Source organism: Typopeltis vanoorti, chromosome 22, assembly GCF_054136105.1.
Source record: "Typopeltis vanoorti isolate ZY-2024b chromosome 22, IOZ_Tvanoo_1.0, whole genome shotgun sequence".
NCBI lineage: Eukaryota > Metazoa > Arthropoda > Arachnida > Uropygi > Thelyphonidae > Typopeltis > Typopeltis vanoorti.
In genome coordinates, this window is record NC_143570.1 from 64,944,000 (window position 1) to 64,965,583 (window position 21,584).

Here is a 21,584-nt window from a genome sequence, read left to right on the forward strand (position 1 = left end):
GGCAATTCTGCTGTTATCTCTATTTCTGGATATTAGCCCTCAATAGTGTCCCCATTACCTTAACCACAATAATATGCCTTACTTTGTAACCTCATTCTTATCACTTTCTGAAGTGAAACAATCCTGCCTTCTTTTAACTCTTTAAGACTCACCCAATTACAATTACAATATCCTTGTAACAATCATGTCAAGGCTGTTATTAGTTCACCGAAATATTTCCTTTAAATACTTTATGGTATGTCTCCAAGTGTTACTACCTTATTAACATTTAAGTTTGAATCTTCATATGCCTTCTTTTTGACTCATTCTCCTCCATTTCTTCTACTGTCAAGCTCTGTGTGATATCATATGTATGAGGATGAAATACTGTGAAGAATAGTTCATTAATTTTATCTCAACTATATATTCCATAGCAGTTATCCTTCTGTCATTTTTGCCACCTAATATATTCTTCCATAATCATTTGAACTACTTGCTAATGATATCCTAATTGGCTAATTGTTGTTCAATAATACACATTTGCTCTACTTACCAAATGAGTCAGCTTTCTGGCATGCTCTTTATGCTCTTCACACAACCAGCTATTACCACTCACTTCTGCTACCTCCATAATGCCTTCATCTTCTATGTTGCATCCTTAATTTTTCATTTATTTATTTTCTACACTAGTTAATGTTGTCTCTGACATGTTTTTACCTGCCCCTGAGCAGTAACTTCTCTATGAGTCCAGAATTTTATATAGCAATGCCATTTAAGTAGCCAGAAGGGCTTCTCTTTTTGACAGCACTATGTATGTTGCTCAGGATTTGCCATTTTAAATTAATGATTGTGATTCCAAGTTCAGCAATCATAGCAAAATGGTAATTCTGACATGTGTATTCTGATGTAATTGTTTCCAATTGATTATTTCTATGTGGCTTCTTTCTTCAACCCATACTAAAATATACTTTTTATACTATTTCTGAAAAACTATTTTTATGTTCTTCAGATTGGCGAAGAATGGCCATCTCCAGATGGTGATAAATGTAAGACATATATATGTTTAAAGGGTCCAGATGACGAAGCTATAAAAACCGAAAAAATAACTTCTTGTAATACAACTTGCCCATCTGTAAGTACACTGATTATATTTTTTATTAGCTTGTATTAAACTCCTCCAACAAATTTTAAATTGGTAATGACTAAAAAATGTAATTATAATTAGAAATGCATTGTTATATCTAGTTATTCTCTATTATGTTATTTATTTTATCTCTTTCTATCTTCTAACACTTTATATCTTCAGTTATTCCGTTGCCGACAAATTTATAATTATTTAAATCGACTGTGCCAGCCGGCAACTGAATTCTGATACACAATTAAACAACTTAAAATAATATAGGGATCAAGTGATTTGCAGTCGTGGTCCCCCCTTTTTCTTTTGTTAATGGATTCCCCCTTTACTTATGCATGGTCCGAAATTTAATAAGTGGTAATTCAAATCTCAGAAAGGGACAGACTCGTGAGGTTTGGGTTAAAGAAATACATTTATTTAAACATTTACATATATACACTTTAATTTGAAATTCCAATACTAAGGAGTCTGAACTTCCCCCCCTTTTAAGTTAACATATCCAAAATGTCTACTCTAAAATCTATTCTAATAATCTCGCACTTTCTTTTGTGTTACTATGTCAGACTCGGTTAGTTCTCATAGAGTTACTCAGTTCCCACATATAAAAATAGCACATGCACATAATTATATACAATCCTCGTATAGAGCATATTAGACATATTTCATTTTGCAATTTTAACATGGGTTAATATTCTTGTCTATGCTCAGGCCTTATCCTCCTCTAAAATTCAGTTAATGCTCAATCTAAATTCTAATACAATGTCTTAAATGTTTCTTCTAAAATAAACAATTCAAAGGCTTGGTTCCCTGCTCAGCTTAAGCTTAGGTTGGCACTAGCTTACAAGATGTAGACAGAAATGTCCAAAACAGTTCTTTAGATACTAAATGAAAGCTGATTATATGGAGCTCCTTAACTCTCAGGTTCCTATACCTTCTTTGGTTATTATTCAAAATGAATAGAAAAACTTGCACCTTACCATTCTTGTCTTTTCTCGTAGTTGTTGAGACTTCCTTAATTACACTTCCACGTTTTCTCACCATGTATTCTTATGGCGTCTGTGACATATTTATATTTTCTTCGAAAGGATCACCTTTCGCTGACTTATACGTTGGCATAACTAACCAACGGCTGTATGCTGGAATTCTGACCGCATTCCTTCGGTGTGGATATACTCGACACAGCACGTACGGCAAACAGGGAGATTGTTGCCATGTACGGTGGCAAGTTTCGCAGCTATCCAGGACTTGGATCAGAAAGAACCAGGGAACAGAAAACAAGAGAGCGATTGAATCAAGCGCCGAAACTTATATAGTAAATGTGAACGTCCTCTCTTGGTGACTACATCATGCTTATAGTGGTGGCCGATTGGTCACCGTAACTCCGAACTGCTTTGACATGGCTCTAATACTTATATCATCTTATATACATCTAATACTAACATTTCAGCATTGATACATAATTTTCCCTTGTTAATTATTTCACAGACTTTATCAATTTTAATCATAGACTACTAAAATTCACTTTATATCTACAACTAAAATGGTTAGACATAGTTCTGAGTTAGCAAAATGTACACTATCTTTTAGCTTTTCTTCTGGAGGCATAAGTATGTCCATATCCATGGTTTTTAATGTTACCATATGTTCGGTCGGAAACAGGATGACTCATCAAAAGTGAATCAGCACTTTTTCCGACACAACAGCATTAAGTTTTTCTGCAATGATTCAACAATAACTTCTAAGGCTGGAACAGGCCATATTAGGCCTAAATCCCTGATATGCATGATGATGATGATTAAGTTTTTCTGCACTCCTAATTATCAAAAACATTCTGCATAAAATTACACTTTGCTTAAGAGTTAAAGCTAAATAACATGGAGGAGACCTCTACATAGCCTTTAAGGAATGCAGAGACCCAACTAGATTTTAATTAACTAATTTTCAATTCTTACCCTCTCGTGGTGTGGATACTACCTACAATATTAATAGTGTCATCATGGCATACCTCCTTCATTAATAAGCATCCATCAGGATACTGAAGAAACAATAATGAGCTGGAAATTTTCTAACAAAATTATATTCTGAATTGCTTAAACATAAAGCAAAAGGATGATACAATATAATGAAATATCAACCTGGCACCATAGTCATCCAACTAGAAACATTGTTCCCACTGTTTTTGTCAGAATATAATGAAATGTCAGCTACTGGAAGAAATTCCAGCCCAAAAATCAGTAGAATAGAAGAAAGGTGTCAATGACAAAGGAATTATTAAAAAAAATAATCACTAGAACTGCAGAAGAATTAGAGAATTACCATGTCAACATAATATATGTTACCAAGAAAAAGAAGACTTAAACAGGTGAGATTCCTAAATGGTAATATAAGATACTATTCTGGTAAAAGTGATCGAGGAAATGAGCAGTAGCTGAAACATTCTACACAATATTCAGCAATAAACGTTTTTCGAATTTGCAAACAGTTTCAAGTAAACTAATATAGGCAAATTTTAGAATGGAAAAAATTAGAAAGTCACCCACAAAAGGTTAAGGAAGGTTAAAGTACTAAGGAAGAAGTGGAGAAATATTTGGAATCATTAAAGATGGCAGCTTATATAAATTATTTTATTATTAATAAAATAATTTCATGACACCTTATAGGAGTCCACTCTCAACACCTTGTCTCTACCACTTCCATCCGTCACCATCATCTACACCACTGCCATCTACAGCCCACCACCACCACCACTACTAGTATTTTTTTGTCTGTATATGTGTGTCCAGAAGGCCGATTTGTCTGTATGCGGGATGAAAAACTCAAGTTTCCGGGAGACAAAAAACCCTGCTACCTCCATATGAATAGGCTAACTTACCTTCAATTGAAAAATCCCACATGAAGATTCCTCCCATCACGACGAGAATCAAACTTAGGCCTTTTCCAATCGAAGGGCCATGTACCCTTTTTCTTCCAATTGTGCTATGGAAAAGCTAGTCCTTGTTGAAGTTCTAAACAGTACAGAAAGAAATGACTTCCTGAAATAATGAAATGTCTTGAGAAAATCTGGATTAAAAGCCAAAGGTAATACTACTATTACTACTAATAATAATTTTTTTCTGACCTCCTTGGAGTCACAGGACTCATTGTGGAAATCAGCACCAAGTCTATCATACCACTTCCTAAATTCATCCACTGTTTGAACTTTCACCATCCTCTCAGGCAATGAAATCTATGCTCCTACCACTCTCCATGCAAAAACTTGCTTCTTTTCCTTCTACTCATCGCTGTCTTTTGCAACTCCAGGGATGGCTCCTTGTCCTTGCCCCACTTCTTCCAATATAACTCCACCAGGTGAGTATGAAATATCCTATCTGTGGATTACAAATTTCCTTGCATTAAACTGACATCTCCATTCATTTGTCCGCCTTATATATATATATATATATATATATATATATATATATATAAATAGTTGATCATTCTTCAGTGGTAGACTTAAATACAAATATTATTGAAGAAAGAATGAAAGAGTTTGAAAACAAGAATTAAACCTTCTAGACTGATACGCAAATTCTGAAGAAACCATTGAATGATTCAGCCATGGAGCATGTGGAAAAGTTGATAGAAAATTCCAAAAGTCATTGGTGGTTTTAAGAAGTTCAAGAGACAGTTCTGGAAAAGAAGAAAGCATATTGAAAATTCCTAGAAGAGAAACATTTTTAAAAGCTGGTTACAGAAGTGACAAAAACAAAAGACTTTGGCAAGAATATAGAACAAATATCATGAAGGTGATAAAATGTAAATGGAAACTATTGAAAAAGCATAGAAAAAGAAATAAAGATAAGAGTACTTTAAAAGGGATTATAGATGATAAAGGTAAATAAAAACTGAAGATAAAGATATTCTGGAGGTTTGGAGCAATGACTTTGAAAGTGTTATTGCTCCAGCATCTTCTTAGAGTCCAACTCATCACTGAAGACCTACATCATGAACTCTATTCAGCCAATCACTTCTAATTGAATTCATTCACTAGTGCACTAACGACATACACCAGCAACCCATTATGCTCATTTCATACAAATTATGGAGACTACAACCGTGCTAGAAATGATTACTTTAATTTCCCAAAATTTCAGCCTTCACATTAAACTCATCATCTGGAGTATACATATATGTATACAGAGACACAGTATCCCAAAGAGACAATGATTTGATTAATGGTTATTCTACTGGCCTGACTTCTAGTGAAAAAATAAATGAAATAAATGAATAAATAAAAATAAAATTACTACATCAAAGCTATATTCTATTTATAACATCATCAGATTACAGCAAAAGTGATGCCTAATTTAGCATGAGAGTTATTATCATTTTTGCTGTGATAAAATTATCTATATGAAATTGTTCTCTGATGATGTTATAAATAGAATATAGCTTTCATGTAGTCATTTTATTTATTTATTTTATTTTATTTTATTTTTTATTATTTTTTTTAAAATTTAGGCCTGCAAGGAGTCAAAAGACTCGTCGCGGGAGGTGCTTACTAGGAAACACAAGTCTATCAAGACTCATCGTGGGAGGTCCCTCCTAGGAAACACAAAGTCTATCATACCACTCCTTAAACTCATTGACCGTTCTTGCTCTCACCATTCTATCAGGCAATGCATTCCACTGTTCAACCACTCTCCATGCAAAGAAACCACTACTCACCCTCTTGCTCACAATTTCCTTTCATAACTTCCAGGGATGGTCCCTTGTCATCACTCCTTCCTACTGTTCAACCAAGCAAAAGAACTCTCCAGTGTCAACCCTGAAAACACCTCTCAATAGTTTAAAAGTCTCAATCATATATGACCTCTCCTTCTATCCACCAAACTCAGTAATCCACATTCCCTCAGCTGATCCTCATAACTAACATGGTACAGTACTGAAACTGTCATTGTTATCATTTGTACCCTTCCCACACTTAATTTATCCCCTTCAAATCCTGGGGATGAAATCTGACAACAATAGTCTAAGTGTGGTCTTACACAATAGAATGATAACACTTTTATCTCTGCAGATCAGCATCCTTCTCATTATTGCAGCAATCCTCCGTGTTACCCTCACTGCCTTTGTAATATATTCCTTGAATTTCAGTTTTCTATCAATCATCAACCCCAGATCTCCTGTCTCCCCCTACTTCCTCCAGTATAGCTCCTCCAATAGAGTATGCAGCATCCCATCAATGTGTCCCAAACCTCAAGAACTTACATAGCAAAAGAAATGCCCACCTATCTAGCTTATTCAAATCATCTCACAAGACTAACACATGTGCACTATTACTAATAACCCTTCCCAGCTTCACATCATCAGCAAACAACTGAATATACTCCGAGAATCCACTAACAATGTTATTGATATAAAGGTTAAATGATATAGGTCTCAGTGCTCAGCCTGTGGGACTCCACTTGTAACCTTCTGCCTCCTTGAAACTGTCCCACCATACCCAACTCACTGTTACCTGTCAGCCAGATAATCCTGAATCCAGTTGACCAACCTGATATCCAAACCTATTTGCTGCAACTTAAATATCAGCATACCATGTAGAACCCTGTCAAATGCCTTCGATAAATCCAAGACAATGGCAGTATATACCTTTCCCTTATCTACTGCTCTTGTAACTTTATTATAAAAGCTGACATATTACTAAAACAAGAGCGCCCTATCCCAAATCCATGTTAACTCTAACAGATAACATTACCTTCATCTTCTCGATGTTGTATATGGTCCCTAATTAATTTCTACAAGATCTTAACAACTACTTATGTTATGACACTCAAACTGACCTATAATTAGACACTTCCAGTCTGCTACCTCCCTTATGCAATGGCACTATCTTACCTTCCTTCCATTCCCTGGGCACCTTTCCCATAGCCAGACTTTCATTGGAAAGCCAGGTCAAAGGAGCTGTCAGTTCCTTAGCACATTCTCTCAAACCTCATGGTGAAATACCATCCAGTCCTACATCTTTACTGACATCCAGAGTACTCAGTATTTGGAACACGTTCTCCTGATGCACCTCTAAACCTCAAACCTGCCCTATCCATCTAGCATTAAAACTGACTCCTCCAGGATGAAATACACCAATAAAGTGTTCATTGAACAATTCCACTATGTCCTCTGCATCAGTCACTCTATTCCCGTTTTTATCTCACAATGTTATTCTTACACAATCGTTTCTCCTCCTACTGGCCACATAGCTAAAAAATTCCCTAGGATTTTCTTTGGATCTTATTGCCAATCTGTTCTCATGTTCCAGTTTTGCCTTCCTTACCATACTAGTCACTCTCTCCTGGCCTATGCCTTACATTCTTCATGCATCTGCTCTTCACCCGTCTCTTTATGTCTCTTCCATAGCCTCTTTTTCACATGCAGTTCCTGTTTAATATTGTTTATCATCCATTTTACACCAAATTGTGTCCTCTTCTTCACTTGTGGAATACAGCTTACTATCGCTGCTAAGAAATATTCCTTCACAATTTTCCAAGCGCTAATGATATCCCTGCCTTCCAATTCCTTACTTCATGAAACTTCCCCAAGTTGATGTCTAAGACTATTATAATCAACTACCTTATAATTCCACATATGTTCCTGTCTCTTTGATACTCCTGCATGTCTACTCATCTTCCAAGTCAAAACCACATGGTCACTCTCTCCAACTGGTGGGAGAGATGTCATTTCAGTTATTATCAACTCTTCTGATGCTATAACCAAATCGAAAACTAATGAAACCTCTTGTTCCCTCTATTACATCTTGCCAAAGACATTTGTCCCTCAAGAATTCTAGAAATTCCATTCCCTTATTGCTACATGCATCTTCTTCTCCCCAATTTATACTGCTGTAGTTAAAATCTCCCATAACAATCATTCTTCTTGCACTTGCCATGCTCAACTGTCTAAACATCTCCTTATCCCTACCCTCTGTACTCCTTGGTTTGTAGCAACACCCCCACTAAATATCCCGTCTTGCTTATCTCTGCCTCACACCATATGCTTTCAAAATCATTAGTGTCACTACTTTGCAAAGCCTCCACTCTTAGAGGACATAAGTTGTCACTTATCATAAATAGTACTCCACCACCATGCTTTCCCTTTCCATCCTGCCAAAAAATGCTGTACCCTGCTACTTCTATTCCTGTTATTATATCCTCTTCTCTCAACCTTGTCTCAGTGATCCCAATAATCCTTGGCCAGGCTGTTGCTATCAGTGCCACCAAATCCTCTCCTTTATTCCAGCACTCCTGGCATTAGTATAAAGCATAAAACTGCCACTGTTTCTATATCCAGCACTGGGCTCAGCGTTAGCTGATGTCGTCCCTCTTCTCCCAAGTACCCATTCCCACAAGAGGCCACCCCTGTAACTATCCACCTTAGGCATTTTAGTTTCCCTGCATTGACACACTGACTCATTCAGAACAGCAATCTCTCCAGATGCTTATGTCCTTCCTCATTCAAATGCAAGCAGTCTCTCCCATACAACTCCACTCTCTCCTCAAATGCCTTCCAAGTATCCACATATTCCAATCCTCTTTTCTGACGCATTGTAGCTATTATGTTATTCAATATTATTGCTCTTCTGCTCAGCCCATTACTGTCATACCTAGGCAACATGCACACTATCTTTCCTCTGTGTCTTCTTTCATACAACCTCAAGCAAGATTCTCATATCTCTTGCTGCCCAATTCACATTACCTCTCAAGTCATTTGTTCCTACCATCATAATCATCTCTCTTAATTGCCATAGCCACACTTTGTATCGTTCCTCCAGGCGAACACTTCTCACGCATCCTCTCTTGCACGCCACGGATCATTGAGTCCCCATACATTACCCCTCTTACTACCCTGTTCCTCAATTGCTCCCATGGATCCCTCACTCACTCTCTCTCTCTTTTCTCTCTGTGTTCTCCTACTTACCTGCCTTCCTGACCTCACTCTATCTCTGGTTCCAGTGCTCTCTCACCTTCTTCTTGTTCCCTCTCTCCTACTGTTTCCATTCTCTCCTCTTCTATCATTCCCAAACCTCTCTCTCTCTCTCATTCCCTCTCTCCTACTGCTTCTATTCTCTTTTCTTCTATCATTCCCAAAACTTTCTCTCACTCCTACTCTGATTTGCCTTGCATTCATTTCTTCCATTATCCGAATCTCATCTTTCATACTTCTCATCTCGTTCACAAAACATTCCTCCTCCTGTTTCAGCTCATCTATCCCTCTCTGCAAGTTAGTCACTCTTACTTGCCATTCATTTACCCAATCAAAACCATCTCCGAAAACTTCACAGTCATTCAAGACTTCCACAGTGTAGATGCTTATTTTCTCATTCATATTTCGCTCGTCATTCTATCCTATCACACTATTCATCTCCCGACATTCGTTTCCCATCCCTTAAGCAACTCGGTCGGTTATCGAAATATCTAATTCATTGATTTCCTCACACTTCCTGCATTTTGTGCATATACACTCTCCCCCTTCTCTGACCTACCACATATCCAACTCCCAGGAAGCGTACATGCCGCAAACACTGCATGTCACAAAGACCTTTATCATATTACGTATAATAGAGTTCTTAAATGACAGAGGGCTTGGTGACATGCCATTTGTGATTGCAGCTGCATTCGCCATCATTCCTTACTTCCAAGTAACTACTAAAATAATCGCTAAAAATATATATGAACACTGTGTAAAATTTGATGCAGTGAAAATTTTCAAGGCTCCTTGCATCGACTTTTACAGAGGTCGGTTTTTGTAAGCTTTTACTAGAAAGCTTACAAAAATAACTTTGTTTGTTACTGTAAATATAATACTAAAAGCCTAAAGGGAATTTGCTTGCTGACTTGTATATACAAAGGATGCCTAAATATTTAAGCCATCAGATAATATTCCGATGCCTTTGCCATCGGAATATTATCTGATGTTAGTGCTCTGATGGAAATGTAAGAGAACTCTTTGTTTACAAGCTCAGTGGTAAAAGGGGTGGCATGAATCAAACATAGTTCTGTAGTCCGGTAAAACAGATTAAAGATACACTTAAGGGGAGAAAGAGAAGTCGGTGATAATAGAAGATCAAGAGAATCACGAGGAAATGTTCGATGGTCTCAATCCTTAATCCAAGGTTCCGTGGAAGGCTGAATATAAGGCATGGATCTTCAACCATTGAGATAGACAGTTTTTGGCTAGGACACATGGGGATCGGAAGGAGGCAAATAGGAGAAGGAGGTCGATCCACTGCAAGTCATCCAGATCAGATGACGTCACGGATGGTAGGCGGTAGCGATTAGCCACGGAGGGAGTAGCCGCTGCAGACCAAAAATGCTTTGCTGCTTAGACGAATCTGCATATGCTTCGATCATTTAACCCCTTCTCCTGAAGTTCAAGACTCCAGGAAATCGCGTTACAGACCCCACCAACCATTCTTAAATGAGACGCTGGTGCTCCGAGATCCTCTGAGAAGAAATCCAAAACCCGAGCCGGAGAAGAAACTAGGGACTCTGAGGCAAACTGTGAAGAAGTGCACCAAAGGGATAAAGAACTCGTGAGTTAATTGTTACATGTCATTTTGTATGTGATGTAAGAGAACTATCTTAAATGGACTGCTAAGTTTTATAGTGCTAAGATAGATGTAGTCTAAGAGTAATTTGATACAAGTGAATAGTTGGAATTTGTAGACATATAGATCAGAGCATAATAATTTCCCAAGAAGTAATCAGATAGACAGTTTTTGGCTAGGACACATGGAGATCGGAAGGATCTCCATCAATAATTAAAAGAGTTTTAATTATTGATAACAGTGAATTCTAAAGCTTTATGTTGCATAGTTGCAGGAAATTGCTAAAGAGGTTTTGTTCTATAATAGTTAGCTTAAACTAGGAGTTATAAATTTTGTTGCAGTGATTTTTGTAAGATCTTCTATAGCAATTGCAGGAAATTACTATAGAAGTTTTGTCATATAGAGCGTAGCTTAAACTAAAGTTAGAAGAAGCAATTTCCCTATTGTATGAGTTGTATATTTGGTCTTTAATAAACATGTTTGTTATAATGAAAAAAGAGCTAAAAGGCTTCATGTTTGTTATATATATTCAAGGTATACCCTGATCTTTAATATGCAATGCACTGTTTCCAAATAAACTCGATCCTGTAAGCAGGGAGTTTAAAAATAGCTACGACTGATTAGTGTTAATAAGGGACTAAGGGGAAAGGGGGAAGCCTAAAACTTGCACTATGTGCGAGTCACCCAGGCTTGCACTACTTGCAGGCGCAAACTTGACTTTCTTGTCTGTTTGCTTACTTGGGAAATGGATTAAAACTAGGTTTATATTTAAAATGGCTTGGTATCTTTAACATATATATATATATATATATATATATATAAATAAATGCTAAATTATAAACATATATATAAATATAACGCTATATTCAACTATACTAGATAGCGAAAACTTAACTTCTCTTCCACCACAAATGCTGCCGACTGTGACCTCGCCTTCTCGGTATCCCAAAAATAACACAATATATAACAACAAAACTCCAAAAGAAGAACCACTAAAGAACACTGTTACTGAGAAAAAAATGTAGCACAATTCACAAAAGAATTCACATTATACACCATTTAAAAAACACTTTTTTTTACCACAGCTCAAATCACCCGCTGCATGCTCCAGTGACCCTTGTGCCCTGACCAGTTATTTTCTGAGTTGTATTTGCAACTTTTGCTACATGACATTTGAACTTTAAATGCCTATCCACCAATACGCCAAGATCTCTTGCCTTTTCAGTTTCTTGTAGCATAACTCCACTAATATAACATGCTGCTGGAACTCTAATCACACCAAAGTGCATAACTTTACACTTGCTAACATTAAACTGATAGCCATTTTCGTTTCTGAAATTTCCAGTCTATTCAATCATCTTGTAATTGCTGAATATAAGTAGCATCCCTGATTGCCCTGCCTATCCTCACATCATATAAATTAAAGATACTAAGAAATTATATTATTGGTTTAATCCTTTATTCAAGTGTAAGTTTGCCTGAACTATTTTCAGGAGTGGGGCAACTCGTATAAAGAAACTAATGACTTCATATCAGTGTTATTATCTGCAAAGCACATATCCTTAAGGACATGTATAATGGTATGCATTATGGAAAATGTCACTACCCAGACCAGTTTCTAGATTTATTGTGGTCTCATCAGTGAAAGCAAGACCTAGAGGTGATACTAACATTGAAGTAATGCAGAAGTCATATTTTCGTATACAAGTAGCTAAAAGGTGTCACATCTTATTATTAAAATACTCTGGATTAGAGATAGATTTAAACTTTTCTATTTACTTCAACCTTAGTATCACCTCTAGGTCTGACTTTCACTGATGAGACCTCAATAAAGGTCAAAACTGGTCTGGTTAGTGACCTTTCCCATAATGCAAAGCATATTATTTTTAATATGAGTTTTGCACTGGGTCAAGTTCCTAAGGAGGCAAGATTGTTCTGCTTCATAAGGGGGGGTGATAGAACTCAAGTTCCTAAGGAGTGGAAGGAGAGCAAGATTGTGCTGCTTCATAAGGGAGGTGATAGAATTCAAGCAACAAATTATAGGCCTATCTGTGTGTCAGGTGCTGTGGTTAAGATATTGGAAAAGCATCTGAGAACTAGCATCCAGAATTGGGTTGACAACAATGTTTTTTTTTTTTTTTTTTTTTTTTTTTTTTGATGGACAGCATGGATTTGCTTAAGGGAGGTCATCATCATCATCAAATTCCTGCATTTAGCCTCAAGGGGTATACAGGATACGATAGTACTACATGAAAAAAATTACATCATTACTAACTTCCTATCTTCAATTTTCCTCCAAATCAGTCTGTTACTTGTCAAGACTCCAGCATTATCAGATCTTATATTTCTATCGTCTAAGGCACTTTGTACCATATCAATCCACCTATATCACGGTCTTCCTCTGGGTTGTTTTCCTGCCAACCTGGCAGAGAACACTTGTTTTGCTAATCTTTCTTTCAGGGGTATACAGGATATGATAGTACTACATGAAAAAAATTACATCATTACTAACTTCCTATCTTCAATTTTCCTCCAAATCAGTCTGTTACTTGTCAAGACTCCTGCATTATCAGATCTTATATTTCTATCGTCTAAGGCACTTTGTACCGTATCAATTCACCTATATCATGGTCTTCCTCTGGGTTGTTTCCCTGCCAACCTGGCAGAGAACACTTGTTTTGCTAATCTTTCTTCGCCCATTCTGTTTAAGTGACCATACCACCTGAGATTAGCTCTGCTAACGCATTCCTGGATGTTGACAATGTCAAGTTCTTTCCTAATATCCTCATTTTTAATATGATATTGCCATTGATGCCATCTGCTCACGCCTATAATCTTTCTCAAGACTCTAATCTTACTTCTGACCCGGCTCTCAGATCCATAAGTTAAAACTGGTTTGAACACTGTCTTGTATATAGCTAATTTAGTGTTCCGACTAATTTCTCTTTTATTCCATATGAATTTATTCAGTTGACTTCCTACCATACCAGCTTTGCTAATTCTGTTGTCTATTTCTATATTTAATGTACCATCCTCAGTAAAAATCATGCCTAAGGAGCTGAAATGTTTCACTTGTTCCACAGGTTCTCCATTCACAACACAGTTGACATTTTCAATGATTCTGCCTATTTTCATTGTCTTTGTCTTTTTATTGCTGACCTTCATACCATATCTATTACAACAGCTATTCAATTTAGTCAGAGAATCTTGCAGACTTGTAGTGGATTTATTTAGAAGTATAACATCATCCGCATAAAGCAAACAGCTGACATTAACATCTCCAATTTTGATATCATGTTTAATATCACTTTCCTTCATAATGTGATCCATATAGATAATGAATAACAGAGGGGATAATGTACATCCTTGTCTCACACTAGATTTAACGTTAAACCATCTTCCTGTACTTCCTTCGATTCTAACTGCTGACTTTACAACTCAAATAAAGACAAAGCATTGCTTGATATAATGCCCCATTGACATCATATAACTGTAGCGTTTTGAGTAGCTTCTCTCTTGGCACCTTGTCATATGCTTTTTCCAGATCTACAAAAATTGAATACAGATCTTTGTTATATTCCCATGACTTTTCAACTATATGTCGTAAATATCTGATCCTGACAGCCTCTATTTGGCCTGAATCCAGCTTGTTCTTCACCAAGCTTTTCTTCCAGAATTCTTCTCAACCGTTTCTCAAGTATACTGGCATAAATCTTACCAGGAGCAGTCAGTAGAGAAATACCACTGTAATTCTCACATTCAGTTTCATTTCCATTTTTATATATGGGTACTATGAGAGCTCTACTCTAATCATCGGGAATTCGTCCCTCTGTCCAGGCTTTCTGAACTATGCAGTGCAGCCACTGTAAGACTCTTACACCACCATACTTCAGCATTTCTGGTCGAATATCATCTACTCCTGGCCTTTCCACATTTCAAGCCTTTGATGGCTTTTTCTACTTCAAGTATGGATATGTATTCCTGACTGCATGCTTGGTCAGTGTTTTTTACTACTGTGCTGTCATCACTGCTTGTTTCATTTAGCAGTTTTTCAAAGTAATTAGTCCATACTTCAAGGATATCTTTTTCTCCCGTTTTTCATGTCACCTTTATCATCTCTAACTCCTTTTACAGCACTCTTTCCTCCATTCCTAAGCTTCTTCAACAACCGCCAGAATATTTTGCCACTTTCTTGATATTTATTTTTTATATTCTTGCCAAAATCCTCCCATGACTTTTGTTTAGCTAGTTTTACACAGTGTTTAGCATTCTTGCATTTGTCTCTGTATTCTCTAAGAGCACAAGCTGACTTATTTGACAGGAACTTTTGATATGCTTCCTTCACTGTCTCTTTAACTTCCTGTGTCCACCAGGGAGTTTTGATTGCAGACAACCTCACCACATGCCTCTCTGGAAGAATCAATCAATGTTTTCTTCAGAGTTTGCCACTGAATCTCCAAGGTTTGATTCCTGTTCTCAAACTCTTTCATTTTTTCTTCAATAATCTTTGTGTATTTTAGTCTACAGTTCACATCTGAGAGCTGCTCAACTTTTATTCACTTTAAAACTTTCTTACATGTTATTCTTTTCAATATGAAATTCAATTTTATCCTGCTCAAGACTAATTAGTGATCGCTTCCAATTTCAAATCCTCTGTACACTCTGGTGTCCTGCACCAGGGAGAAAACATCACTATCAACAATAACATAGTCAATGAGACTTTACTTATTCCTTGCCTCTTCTCTCCATGTGAATTTGTGCACATTTTTATGTTGGAACATGGTGTTAGTAATAACCAGTCCATGTCTTGAACAGAAATCCAACAGATATTTGCCATTATTATTAGCTTTGCTCTTTTCTCCAAATTTTTCCAAAATATTTTTGTATGTCTCACAATCATTTCCTACTCTGCTATTTAGATCTCCAACAAGGACCAACTTTTCCTTTTTCATTGTGTCAGTTGCTTTTTCTAAAGCCTCAAAAAATTCCTTCACTTATACCTTAGCAGACCCTTCTGTGGGACCATAGGCACAAATAAGTCTCATTGTCCAGTTCCCCATTCTCTTATTTGCCCACATTGCTCTACTTGAGACTAACTGCCATTCAAGAAGATTAGCCTCGTATTTTGTGTTGAATACTATGGCTACTCCTTCTTTTCCTTGATTGTCATTTCCTGAATATAACATTTTGTATTTATTGCTCAGAAAGATCTCACCAGTTTTTGTCTTTTTTGTTTCAGTCACCCCTATTATGTCGATCTGGTACTTATCTAATTCCTCAGATAGCTCCATTTCTTTGCCATTCAGGCTTCTTATGTTGATAGTACCGATCTTTAACTCTGGTGATGTTGAGTTGGGGTTTGTTTTCAGATTTGTTCCAGTAGCTGACTTTTCGCTGTTCGCCCTGGTTCCATGCCACGGGGGCCTTGTTTAACTGGGCGATGCCCCAGCTGGCATGAAATTTTGTCATGTCGTGCCATTATTTTTTATTTTGGTTTAACCAATAAGAATACAATTTGGTCAGCTGAATCCCAAATTGCCAGCCCATCCTCGTTCATTCAGCATCCAAGTAGATAACCAACAGGGTGCACCACGACAAGGTGAGGATTGGACATTAGGTCAGAAGCCCTGGTCGGTTCTCTGCATTCCTTTAAAGGCTATGTGGAGGTCTCCTCTCAGTTATACAGCTTTGACCCTTAAGCACCCCTTTGTAAGGTTTTACTAATCTATTTACTTAAACAATAAGGTGACTGCTTCCTTGGACAGAGGAGAGGGATACACAGTAATATACTTAGATTTTGCAAAGACTTTTGATAGATTACTGCCTGATAAGTTGATAGTCAAACTAGAACAGATGGGGTTGGATATTAGATTGGTGCATTGGATTGGAGAATGGCTATCTGATAGGTATCAGCAAGTTGTGTATGAGGGAGCAATATCCAGAAAAAAGAAGGTCACTAGTTGTGTGCCTCAGGGGTCTGTTTTAGGGCCATTACTGTTTAACTTGTATATTAATGATATTGGCAAAGATTTGGATGAAGATATTCAGTTGTTTGCAGATGATGCAAAGTTGGGACAAACTATGAAGAGTGGAGAGGATGTCATGGTCTTAAAAGAAGATTTGAATAAATTGAGTGATTGGGCATCGGAATGGGGATAAAAGTTCAATGTTGCAAAATGTAAAGTTTTAATATTTGGGAAACAAAGATGAGATGCAGAATTTATGCTTGGTGAGGATATATTATCAGAGGTGGAGGAAATAAGAAATCTTGGGGAGATAGTGGATAAGGATCTGAAATTTAGGGAACACATTATGAAAATTGTGAAGACAACACTAAGACTTCTTGGAATGATGTGGAGGACACTGACTTGTAGAAGTCGGGAGATTCTTGTTCCATTGTATAAGACTTTAACCACACACATGGACCACTGTGCCCAGATTTGTTCACCTGGTTTTCAAAAGGATGAAGAGATGTTGGATAGGGTTCAGAGGCGATTGACTAAGGTGATGTCTGGAATATTGAAGATGAGAAAAGATTGAGAAGATGCAATTTACATAGTCTAGTGTATAGAAGTCAAAGATTCATCAAAGACCCATGGAGGAAGAGCGGAGATATGATAGAGACCTAGAAGTAAGTAAGAGGTTGTTATAGGATCGGTGTTCAAGAGGTTCTACAGAATACAGTGGGAGATCAGGGGAGAAGCAGAGGTCATCCTGGAAACTGTATAAAGGGGGTGTGAGCAGAGGAGTGAGAAGATTTTTTTTTGCATGCAGAGTTTGAATGATTGGAATGCCTTGCCTGAGAGTGTGGTGTCTGCAGAGAATTTGAGTGTGTTTAAAGTGTGGTATGATGAGTTGTCTGTATGATAAAAGGACCTACTAGACGTCAAATTTATTAAAGGATTAAAGATGCATTATGGGATACTAAGACAAGTGATGTGAAGTCATTAGCTTCTTTATATGAGTTGTCCTGGTGCTGAAAATAGTTCAAGCAAACTTACACTTGGATAAAGGATTAAACCAAGAATTTTTGTTTTTTATTTTTTATTATCCCATGATATTACACCAGATCACAGAGGTCAAATTTATGTATTTTATACAGCACCTTTTTCTTGGTTGTTATAAAGTTCACATTTGGAAATATTCGTACAATTTAGTAAATACATTGGCAATGCTTCCTTGATGTTACATGTTTTGCAGATGAGTTGCATCTAATACTGTTAGTTGTTTTTAGTTCTATATTTTGAGAGCCATAAATGAGTACACCACTCCCAGATGACTTTTATGCCATTGCTAAAGTTGATTGGTCTTGTGTGGCCGGTTTTGAGTGAGAGATCATGGTAGTGGCACAGCAATTAAACTTGGAATTGATAGTAGCTCCTGGTTTTTCTGCTGAATACCAGTGGTGAGTCATGTTCTGGAGAATCGCCACAATCTTTGATACCACAGATTTCAATCTTTGAAATCTGTGGTATCACTTGATGTTGTAGATATTCTTCCTGCAGTTGGTGAAAGAGATCATGCAGTACTCACTTGGGAAGTGACTAAGTTTATGAATGTTCCATTCAGAAAAGGTTACATGCTGAACTACAAAGCAGGAAATTATGACCAACAGAGGAGTATAGTGTGTTCAGTGGAATGGGATCAGTTGCTGGAATGGAAGAATATCGACAGTGCATGGGAAGAATTTAAACAATACTTAAATGATGCAATATCAGAATGTCCTGAGAGTTCAAAGAATAAATAGGGTAGGAGTCAAATGGATATGTAATCTTATTAAGCAAGAGATTTGTAAGAAAAGAATGATGTGGAAGGAATATCATGTGCATTAGGATGATGTCCATTATGAAAATTATAAGCACCAGGCTAGAATAGTCACAACTGTTGTACAGAAAGCAAAATAGTCTCGCACTATTTTGGACTCTGCTTTGGTCCTTGACGGCCCACCCATGTTGCTGGCTAACGGACTTGCCTGCAAGGGTCAAGTGTGCTGCAGTAAGTCTCCTTCTCCATGGTTGGGAACAGGGTCGAAGGTTTGCTGTGATGCTTGTATAACGTGAAGGGTAACTCTGACATTCCACTCCAGAGTGCAGTGATTGCTTGCAGGAAAGTGGGCATCGATTGGATCAGGATAGACAGAGGAACACAGCATGAGAAAGGGAGATGCTGCAAGAGGATGCGAATGCATGTGTGGACAAAAAGGGAAGGGGTTGACCTGGGATCAAAGGAAAACAGTTGGATTTGAACAAGGTTCTAGGATGAATAAGGAGAAAAGAAATGGCTCAAGTTAAGCATGGAGGGGTCACATCAAATAAGTGGTGTCAATGAAACTAGCTATAGATCTAGGAATAAGCTGCAGTGTTTGTATACAAATGCTAAAAGTGTAAGAAATAAGACAAATGAAATGGTTGTATTAATTGACTCTGATCACCCAAAAATTGTTGGAATAAGTGAGACGGTTGGTGAGGATGACATCATGACAGGAATAGAGATGGAAGGGTATGATGTGTTTCATGAAGATTGAAAGCATAAAAAGGGCTATTGATATGCTATTGATAATAGAGAAAGAGTTATGTCCATACAAAGTAGAGATTCAAGAGGAAATGGTACAAGTGGTTTTGAGGCAGTGTGGTGCGAGATAGAGGTGAATAGAATGAACTACTTACTTAGGTGTTCTTATAGACCCGGTAATGTGAATGGTAGTGACTATGAAATGTATAATCAAATTAGCCAAGCAAATAAGAAAGGGATGATCATTCTGCACAGTTTTAATTATGGCAACATGGACTATGATGATGAGCAGCTGGAAGTAAAGAAAATGAGTTTCTTGAGTTTTTTAGGAACAGCTACATCAGAAAGTATGCAACAGAGGACACATGAGGATTGAGGGTCTTAGATTTGATCATCTAATCTCATCAGAGGATGTAATTATAAATGAGGTGTCAAATTGCCCTCAAGTTGGTGAGAGTGATGATGAAGTGATTACCTGGGTGGTTGCCAACAGCGTGAGGAACTCTGTGAGAAAAAGGTATATGTGGAATTACAAAACTGGTGATTATGAAGAACTCAAGAGACAATCATGGAACGAGGAGTGTTGGAAAAAAGATCAGTGCAGCTTGGAGGATATTCAAGAACATTTAGACATTGCTTCTTGTAGAAGCAATGTCTAAATGTATTTCAAGGATCAGAAGGTTAAATAAGGTAGGTGTGAAATGGATTAATGAATGAAGAGATTAAGCATGTGATACAGAGAAAAAGGGCATTATGGAGGCAGCATAAGAGAAGTAGTAACATTCAATTTTGTGTAGATTACAAACAACAGACAAGGACGGTGACTTGGTTGGTAAGGGTAGCAAAAGTGAAGTATGAGTAGCAGTGTTAGCTAATGAAACCAAAAAGAATCCTAGGGAGTCCTTTCAATATTCAGCCAGCAAAAAAAAAAAAAAAAAAAGAATAATTATAAAAGGATGACAATAATTGGAGAAAATGATATAAGGTCAACTTTTGCAGAAGATATAGTGGAGATACTTAATGAACTGTTCATAAAGGTCTTTCATTCTTGTAATGTGACATCATGGAGAGATTGAGAGCAGTAGATGATTGGGAAGAGAGACTGACTTTAAGGGAGCAATAGGTGTATGGGAAATTGAGAAAATTTGATGTTAATAAGACTGTGGGACTTGATAACATATCACGGTGTATTCTGAAGGAATGTGCCAAGGAGTTGACACCTGCCTTGATATTATTATTATTATTATTACCCCAAGACCTCATGGAGTCAAAGACTCATCTGGGAGGTCCTTTTATCACACACACATCTCATCATACCGTGTCTTAAACACACTCAAACTGATTGCAGACACCACACTCTCAGGCAAAACATTCCAATCATTCACAACTCTGAATGAAAAAAACCTGCCTCTCACTCCCCTACTCACACCCTCTTTATACAGTTTCCAGGAATGACCTCTGGTTCTCCCCTGATCTCCCACTATTCTCTGCACAACTTCTCCACCATTGATCTTATAACAACCCCTTACCAACTTGTAGGTCTCTATTATATCTACCCTCTTCCACCTCTCCACCAGACTCTGTAATTTACATCTTCTCAACCTTTCCTCATACTCAACATTCCAGAGGTCAGAAACTACCTTAGTCAGTCGCCTTTGGACCCTTTCCAACATCTCTTCATCCTTCTGAAAACCCGGTGGCACAATTTTGGCGATGTGGCCCCTAAATTTTAGATCCTTATCTACTATCACCCCCAAATCTCTTATTTCCTCTACCTCCAACAATATATTCTCGCCAAGCATAAATTCTGCATCCAATCTTTGTTTTCCAAATTTTAAAACCTTACATTTTGCATCATTGAACTCACATCCCCATTTCCGTGCCCAGTCACTCAATTTATTCAAATCTTCTTGTAAGACCATGACATCTTCTCCATTCTTCATAGTTCGTCCCAACTTTGCATCATCTGCAAACAACTGAATATCTTCATCCAAATCTTTGCCAATATCATTAACATAAAGCATCAAATTATAGGCCTATCTGTATGTCAGGTGTTGTGATTAAGTTGTTTGAGAAGCTGGTGAGAACTAGGATATAGAATTGGGTTGATAATGGGCTTTGATAGACAGCATGGATTTGCTGAAGTGTGGTCATGTTTTAGTAATCTACTTACTTATTACAATAAGGTGATAGCTTCCTTGGACAGAGGAGAAGGATACACAGTAGTTACTTAGATTTTGCAAAGGCTTTGGATAGATTACTACATGATAAGTTGATTGTCAAAGTAGAGCAGATGGGGTTGGAATATTAGATAAGTGCATTGGATTGGAGGCTGGCTATCTGATAAGTTGTGTATGTGCATCAGCAAGTTGTGTA

General features: G+C 37.3%; 1 protein-coding gene across 4 annotated transcripts in view; it reads left to right on the top strand.

Moving 5' to 3' along the window:
• The window catches only part of LOC150094462 (hemocytin-like), a 2,636,009-nt gene that overhangs the window by 2,476,814 nt on the left and 137,611 nt on the right, over positions 1–21,584 (top strand). For all 4 annotated transcript variants that reach the window (XM_090412206.1, XM_090412207.1, XM_090412208.1 and 1 more), the window contains one exon: positions 989–1,111. In XM_090412206.1, the coding sequence (XP_090268332.1) occupies positions 989–1,111 (123 nt within the window). The remainder of the gene's footprint in view (positions 1–988; positions 1,112–21,584) is intronic.